Genomic DNA, 8,651 nt, shown 5'->3' on the forward strand with positions numbered 1-8,651 from the left:
AAGCCATTAAACAAAAGTATGCAGAGCAATATGTTGAAGACTACAAAGAAGTCAAATAGATAAATTACTCTCGCTGTAGTGAGATGATGCTGTCCTTCGTTGTTCCTGATGACACCAAGGTTGGAATGACAAACGGGCCCAACTTGACAAATGATAATCCACAATGCATGACATCTTGCTCCCAATTCATCTTCAAGGGAGCTTTCACCTGTGTGAAATTTGGTACAACTTGAAAATAAAGCTTGAATCCCACACGAAGCCGTGAACTTTCACAAAGAAGTCAATACCAGCTAACTTCTTAAGATCTTTACATGCAAGGATAATTTTTATAAGGCTCTAAAATTTTATGGTGTTCAAAATAAATACATTATCTAGAGATAAAGAAGGAGTATCCGATATTTATATCAGAACTAGGCAGAAGATCTCACTAAAGAAAGTTTACCAGCTATCAGGATCGCAATGCAAATCATACCTGTACTGATAAAGTTTGCCCCTTTGCAATAAAGAGCATTCCTGTCACTTTCACAGTGTAGCTAGAAAGCCTTGAATCAATCACCGAATATAGGGCAGCCAGACGAGACTCAAGATGAATTCCTATAAAATTAAACGCTTTGTAAAACAGGAGATGATTTAAAACTCTATTGTTATCCAAAACATTTAGTCTCTGATGAAACTAGAATGCCATTAAGATATCGAGAAAAGAATTTATAACCATGGCCAACCACAATATAGCCTAGGGATTGGTAGGTGAAAGAAAGAGAATGGAAAAGAAACGAAGAAGCATTAGATACGTTAAAAATGAGTCTAGAGAGTTATAAAGAAAGAAAGATTATAGAGAAAAAATATTATCACAATATAGATGAAGAGGAAAGAAGATAAGTGGACAAGAGAAGGGAAAGGTGAAAAATGAGAGAGTCGATTAAGAAAAAAACCAAATATAAGTGGAAACAGAATGAAAAAAACAAAGAGAAGAAGAAGACAAAGGAAAAGGGAAAACGAACCAAGGGAAGAAGAAAATATGACGATAAGGAAAAGAAAGAACAAAATTGAAAATGATGTAAAGGAAAAGAAGAACAAATAAGGAGAAGGAACAAGAAAGTGAACAAAAAGAAGAATAAAACAATGACAGAGAGGAGAAAAACGAACAAAGAGAAAAAGAGCAAGAAGAAAAGAAGGAGAGAAGGAAGAAGAAAAGGAAGAAAGAAGATACAGGTAGAAATAGAAGAAGAAGAAGGCGGAGGAAAAAAATAAAAGAATGAGAAGAGGAAGAAGAAAAGGAAGAAGAGAAAAAAGTGGAAGAAAAAAAAAGAAGAAGAAGAAGAAGAAGAAGAAGGAGAGGAGAAGAAGAAAAAGAAGAAGAAGAAGAAGAAGAAGTGGAGGAAGAGGAGGAAGTGGAGGAAGAGGAGGAAGAGGAGGAAGAGGAGGAAGAGGAGGAAGAGGAGGAAGAGGAGGAAGAGGAGGAAGAGGAGGAAGAGGAGGAAGAGGAGGAAGAGGAGGAAGAGGAGGAAGAGGAGGAAGAGGAGGAAGAGGAGGAAGAGGAGGAAGAGGAGGAAGAGGAGGAAGAGGAGGAAGAGGAGGAAGAGGAGGAAGAGGAGGAAGAGGAGGAAGAGGAGGAAGAGGAGAAAGAGGAGGAAGAGGAGGAAGAGGAGGAAGAGGAGGAAGAGGAGGAAGAGGAGGAAGAGGAGGAAGAGGAGGAAGAGGAGGAAGAGGAGGAAGAGGAGGAAGAGGAGGAAGAGGAGGAAGAGGAGGAAGAGGAGGAAGAGGAGGAAGAGGAGGAAGAGGAGGAAGGATAAGAAGAAGAGGAAGAAGAAGAAGATGACAAAGAAGAAGAAGGTGACGAAGAAAACAAAGGAGAGGGAAACAAGGGTATCATTGTATTGAATATATCTGTTGGTACACTATAGCAACATTTCCTTACCAACTTCAAATTTTCCAACGGCATCCTTCAAAGTTATTGATGCTGATACAAAATATAGGCCAGACTGCCTTATAACAATGGTACCACTTGATGAAGAAAGTTCTTGGTAGTCCCCTGAAGGGTAAATCAAAGAGCATAGTCACAAAACGAAAATATTTCTACAAAGAAATTCCTAATTCTTAAAGCTATTAGTATTGATGAATTGTGATGCAAATATCACTACACTACTCCATTTTCTTGGCTAAGCATTTCGAAAAAAACAACCATCCCGGGGCAAGCGTTGCCATTTTTTTTGCTTTGTTGATGGCCCTTCCACTTTGCAAATCTTACTGTTTATTGAAAACCTTCAAAGCTATCTTGAAAATTACCTAGACTAAAAAGCCCTGCCTCTGTACTGCTTCTAGCCGTGGACCAGGACCTAACAATCTTCCAGTTAGTTGCTCCAGTAACTGTCTGTGTTATTCCAAGACTCAAAACAGCTTGCAATCCAGAGGAATCAAATGTATTCTCCGGATGGAGCATTACTGCACTAAAACTGCTGTCTTCGCTTAACTGCCATGACCCAGCGGAGGTCGACTTTATCCACAAGGTGATACTTTGGTTTGCCTGTAGTTTGACAACGCCAACAGCATTCATCGAGTAGAAATCCCTGAAAAGGCATACTTTGCTGCTATTTCCAATTTGACCAAGATTGTTACAAAAAATAGTTGAAAACGATCAAGCTCAGATAGCAAAATCTAAATTTCGTGACAATCGATAAGAAAGCAAATAATAAATAATGGCAATCAATAATGGGTTTTTCATGTTTCAACATTGCAAGCTCATGATATAGATAATGAAACAGCTACAATAAGATAATGAACAAGGAAGTAGCTGCAATTAGTTTACACGATAACGTGAAACAAACTATACTGCTTAACGCTACAGACCGATGCAAAGCTCAGTTTTCACGATGCAACTTTCATTCCATCTTTAGTTTGAGGCATTTGCATAAGTCAAAAAAGCGTTAGCTAAACAAATATTGAGAGATATTTAATATAACATGTATATATTACTGTTTACCGGTCTGTCAAAAAGTGCTCGGCTTCATGCAGAAAAGTTTTTAATATGGACCGTCTCTTAAAGAACAAAAAATGGTAAGGTAAATGGAATCTCAAAACATTGCATAAAGTTGCAATTCACAAACGTACTCGCTGCCGAGACTAGTGCTTCTTGAAATATAGTCATTCATCCCGTTAAGGTTTGAGAAGGATCCAGGATTATTGTCGATTCCAATGTTGACAGTAAACTCGGCACCTACTCTTGTGGCGCTTTTCAACTTCATGTTGGCGCTAACAACATACAATCCAGGTAGCGGTACTTGGTACTTGCAGTTAGCAGCATCTAAACCACCACCATAGTGAAACATTGTTCCAGACGAACCAGGTAATAGAAGCCCTTGCATCTGGTGCCAACCATCGCTAGTAAATGATCTGGTTGATGAGAATACGGCCGAAAAGCCTGGTACAGAGAATGGCATCCCGATAAATGCAAGTGAAAAGCTGCTCTTGTCAGCGACAGACCATGAAGAAGTGCCAGTAACTTTTGCCATCACTGATACAAAGTCTCCTACAAGAAACAAAGAATGGCCAAAATAAGAGTGTTGCCAAATGAGACTCAAGAATTACAAACCCATAAAGAAAAATAGAGACTATTGCGGGAATATGACCAATTTTCCATACGAAAAAGACATTATGTTCAAGGCATACACAATATCAAACAGCTACAAAATAATGATACGGCAAAAGATTTTTCTTATGTTTTACATCAACCATCTGATTACCATTGACATTCTAGTTTGTTTTTCATATATTTGTATATGTTGTTGAGCATAAACAAACTCGATTGTTGTTCTTGTTAATAAACTGCTGTACGGATTGTCTTAAACTTACGTTCAGGTAAATAGTATTGTATGATCTAGTCAGTTTGTTAGCTTTTTGTCGATAAATTTATTGTTCTACAGTCTGAAATTATCTAATAGCTGTTTAAAGCATACATTTAACATGTACTTAGCTAGCTATGGATTGGAAATTAATCTTGAAATTTCGAAATCGTGCCTAATGATCAATAAATAAGCGCTAGATTGAAACTGGGATTGCAACAAACAAACCTCTCTGCAATCTTAGTGATCCACTGACAGTCAAAAAGTCCTTGCTGCCAGGGTTTCCTTTAGTGGAAAACAATGCATTGCGTTTAGATTGGTCCCCATTTGCAGCTATTAACAAGGATATGACACTTGCCGGAGCATTGAATATCATGTTGGCAGACACGTGATAAATCCCAGAGACCTCAGCTGAATAGCGACCATTCGTTGCAGACAACGATTTAGTGAGGGAAAATGAGCCTGACACCCTATTTATTTTCCAGGACGAAATTTCAACCCAAGCGTTATCTGATGACTGTGGGACCTTGAGAGAAAGAAAAAAGACCTTTAAGATTGATGTGACATTAATTTATATCATCTATTAAGTATCTAAGGACATGATATTTGTTATATTCAGAATATTTCATTTCATTTCATTTTTTACTACTAATTTCTGCAAAGTAGGCGTTCAATGCATAGCTAAATTTCGGCTAATTGATGCCAACCAAAACAAAAAAAGCAAGAATAATTATTGAGTAAGTAATAAAAACCTGTATATAGTTATAATGCATGTTTCCAAGCGAGCTTCAAATGCAATATGAACTTGTTTTACTAGTTTTACTAGTCCTGCATAATTAAAGTTGCATTCATGACCTCTCCAATCTTGTTTACGTTTTTTGCATTGATAATATTTAGAGACTGTTTGGTGTCATTTAAGAGTCCATGCCACAGTTTACATCCGAATATAGCTATACTCTCGGCTCAAAACCAGAGTTTCTGGGCTTTAGGCATTTGTAAGACCAAAAGGCATTTGTAATGATTTGCAAATATTGGAAGTAGGCTATCTTGGATATGAATCAAAACCACAGGGCATTCTCTACGGTAGACATTTACTCATTTCTTTTGAAATGAATTGAAGAAAATGAGAGTAAACCCATTGCAACAAAGCTTTGCATGCTTTATATCATGGTTAAAATTAAGGAAAATGATTCGGTAGGGTTCCACAAATATATAAAAAATGTGCTGTGGAACTTGAAATTACTAATTTGAAAATTATCGCTGGATTGCAAACTAGCCTCCATTTAGAATTGGCAGCAGGGTCACTGATTGACTTTGCAGATTTTGCATGTCAGAATATATATTAATTATATATATAATCTCACTTTCACCTGTTGCGGATGCATGCAAGAATTTCGAAGGACTACATAAAATGCAGCATTGCACTCTTTAACTCAAAAGTTTTATAGAAAAATTAGCCTAGGAAAGACAAGAAATATCCTAATCTCAATTCCAAAATTAGTAGATTCGCCCTTACAGGGGTCATGTGATGAATCAACCATGCAGCTTTTGGGGCCTCAAGCCTTGGCCTCAAGATATATAAATCATTGGACGTTGTCCTGTGATCTAAGGAGACCTACTGTCGCCACCTAAGTCTCTCCCCACATCACAAACTCTGGTACGGCACAAAACGAAAGATAACAACTGCAAAGAAACCAATTGAAGTACTTACATCCGCTTCTAGGGTTGCATGGAATGCCGGGTATCTCTCTTCGACTTTGATGATGGAAATCCTACTTCCAGCAAGTATTCTATACCTTCCAGAATTTTGCATGTATATAAAAAATGATAATTTGTTTTGTGATGCTAGCAGCTCTATTGTGCCAGCAGCATTAAAAGTAACTTCTTTTGCGTAGTCTGTTTTTGTTATGGTTGAGTAGACCCCAACAATGTTGCCAGTGAGTCTTGACGCAGAATCAAGGCGGGTGAAAATGCAGGCAGAGATGAGACTTTCAGCAACAATGCGAATGTTTGCTGACACAATGTACATTCCATTCTCTGGGGGATAGTAGCTAAGAAAGAGGACATGTTATGTCATTGAGCTTCCCCATTCATAATGTGATTACTTCAGAGCTCAACACAAATAATGAACTTGCATAATTCACTATTATCAATTTGTCAGACAATTCATTGAGTTTAATAGACTACTGATGCTATTTCTTCAAAGAAAAAAGTGAGTACTGCACAAAAATTGAAATTTTATATTTCAGATTTTGAAGGTTATACTTCAATTTTTAAACTTAGATTGCTTTCAAAACATTCTTCGTCCTTGGACACGTGTCATTTTTGATCCGCAGCTTTATACTAGTTTTTGTAAAAACAAACGTCGAAGGTTTTTGTATAATGTCAATGAAACTACTTCAGTAAAATGCGTCTCTTGTTTGCTATTTTAAAATTTATAGTATGAAAAGCTATTTGGTAAAAATAATTTTTGTTGTAAAGCAGAAAATACTAACCTGCCACCGGTTATATACTTTGTTTCGCCTTGAAACTGCCCAAAAGAGGTACCATTGGGTTTTTGAAGGGAAATTTGTGTCCAGCGGGCACCTTCTCCGTGTATATCATGCTGAAGTACTGTTGAAAAGCCTGGAAATACAAGGAAGCAGAAAATGAGATAATCTAAAGCAGTAGAAACATCAGAAATATTTAAAAATAAGCTAACTAAATACCTATCACTGTGCTACAGTTATGTCATATGTGGCATTAGCAAATTATCAAGCTTATCCCATAGGATCTTTCAAAATTGCCCATAAAACAGCCTGGAATTATCAATGTTAGAATCAATAACAACTCATATGTAAGCAGCAAACCACTAATGAAGGTGGGTCACTTTTCCAAGCAGTTACTTATCCGACTGTTTATCCTCCCGACTGAAGTGTTAAAACATATCGATGGTTTACGACGGCTTGTGAAGTGGGAACAATTGATTATATTGTTTGAATAATGCGTTATTACCTGGAACTGTAGCGCTATCACTTCTAATTCTTGTTGCTGTAAAGGCACTTTCGGTACCGACAGTAAAAACTGAGCCTTGTGAGTTGATTTTAAGAGAAACAAGTTGTCCCTTTCTCAGTGAAATAGAAACCGATATTGAAAGAGTGAATTCTTTAAAAGCAGGATTCCTTATGATGCTGCCATTTACGATCGAATCCACTGCGATGCCAAGATCAAAGTAATTTGTGGCATCAGTTTTTATGTGTACATTTGCGGTGATGATATAGATGCCATCACAAATTGCAGCAAATTCACCAATATGCTTGGAAAATCCAGTCATGCTCTTGAACAGCCCAGGCTCACCTTCATAGTGCCAATATTTCAAACTGTTCCAGCCCGAGCTATTGTAGTTAGTTGTTCTTTCGATAATCGCTGAAAATCCTGGGGCAACTCCTAACGCCTCAATATACTGCAGTGAAAGAGTTGTTTCTGATTGGCCACTAATTGACCAATCAGTGTCTATCTCGGAGTAAACATGCACAGAAACATAATCACTGGCTTGAAGCAATATGGCTCCTTTGAAGCTGAGACTCTTTGGTCCTAATGGGCCACCAAGAGTCGACGAACTCATGCCACTATGACTGCTATTGACTTTATCATTGACCAACAATTTGACTTTAAACCTGCCTTCAATATTTGCACCTGTTAGGGTAACTGTGACATAAGCCAAGTAGATCCCACTGTGTGGTACAAATACATCAGCATTCTCAGGGGCTTTTAACTTTGTTCCAATTACTGCATGACCGGAGTCAATCGGGCTCTGCCAGCCTTTTATTTTGTACCATCCTGTCGATTTGACTGGAATGTTCGAAGGCAGGTTGAGACTTACTCCTGATTGTCGCAAGCCTATTGATAACAACATCAAAACATCAAAGTAAACAAGATAAAACTAAAGTAAGCAACAGATAGTATTGAACTGGGAGTTGAAAAATCCAGATTCAGCAGTTCTCTAATATTGAAAAGTTGATACATCAATCATTACGCGACAATCAAGAAAAGGAAAACCAAAGAAAAACTTCTGCTACCTTGTCTCCTTCGAATTTGACGAAATTTGATATTCAGTTACAAATGACTTCCTACTCTGTGCCATGACTCGACAACAAAGATCGAGCTTTTAAAATGGGATAATAAGACAAACTGGATAGGATTAATTGAACGGTTATCAATTTCAAAGTTTCGATTAGTTTTATCAATTTCTAAGCTATTCTCCTTTCATTCGATGTTAAACAAAATCATCAAAGGATGCTCCTAGATGCTAAAACAATACTTCTTTCAGTCGTACTCTAAGATGGTCGTTCTCTAAATAGAAGTACTCACTAGTCGAAATGACGTAGACGAAAATTATCATGAACAAAATTGAACAAAATATTATGCACTACATTATTTTACGGAAGCATAATAACTGAAATTTGCTTCTTACCTTCGTTGAGAGGCAGAACATGGGCGAAAAACAACGAGAACAGCGCCGTGTATAACATATCCCGAAAGACAATTTTACTTCATATTTTTGTGTCTGTATCAGTGAGGCTTCGTAAGATTTAAACGCTGGTTGCTATTGTGTCCTAGCGACCGGAGATGCAAATTTGAAACAGGTTAGTCGATTGTCGCTGTGATTGATATCGTTATCCCCATGTATTCAGCATTCATGGTGACATATTCCTCCTTGAATTTGATTTGAATAAGCATGATTTATTGAAAGGCAAAGCAGGGCATATTTATGAGTCACTATGAATTTACTTTGTGAAAACTAACGCAGAGTGCTTTCCAAACAGAGACAGT

The 8,651-nt window shown here is 37.4% G+C and overlaps 1 protein-coding gene across 1 annotated transcript in view; it reads right to left on the reverse strand.

Moving 5' to 3' along the window:
- The window catches only part of LOC135693772 (uncharacterized), a 25,153-nt gene extending 16,656 nt beyond the window's left edge, over positions 1–8,497 (reverse strand). The window contains exons 1-10 of the mRNA XM_065212342.2: positions 8,293–8,497; positions 6,834–7,718; positions 6,335–6,464; positions 5,551–5,890; positions 4,068–4,365; positions 3,109–3,526; positions 2,287–2,567; positions 1,919–2,032; positions 473–594; positions 69–208 (exon numbers count right to left, since the gene is read on the reverse strand). Of these exons, the coding sequence (XP_065068414.2) occupies positions 69–208; positions 473–594; positions 1,919–2,032; positions 2,287–2,567; positions 3,109–3,526; positions 4,068–4,365; positions 5,551–5,890; positions 6,335–6,464; positions 6,834–7,718; positions 8,293–8,350 (2,786 nt within the window). The 5' untranslated portion in view covers positions 8,351–8,497. The remainder of the gene's footprint in view (positions 1–68; positions 209–472; positions 595–1,918; positions 2,033–2,286; positions 2,568–3,108; positions 3,527–4,067; positions 4,366–5,550; positions 5,891–6,334; positions 6,465–6,833; positions 7,719–8,292) is intronic.
- Between the last annotated feature and the right edge of the window lie 154 nt (positions 8,498–8,651).

Source organism: Rhopilema esculentum, chromosome 11, assembly GCF_057945365.1.
Source record: "Rhopilema esculentum isolate cy_ngs chromosome 11, ASM5794536v1, whole genome shotgun sequence".
NCBI classification, from domain to species: Eukaryota; Metazoa; Cnidaria; class Scyphozoa; order Rhizostomeae; family Rhizostomatidae; genus Rhopilema; species Rhopilema esculentum.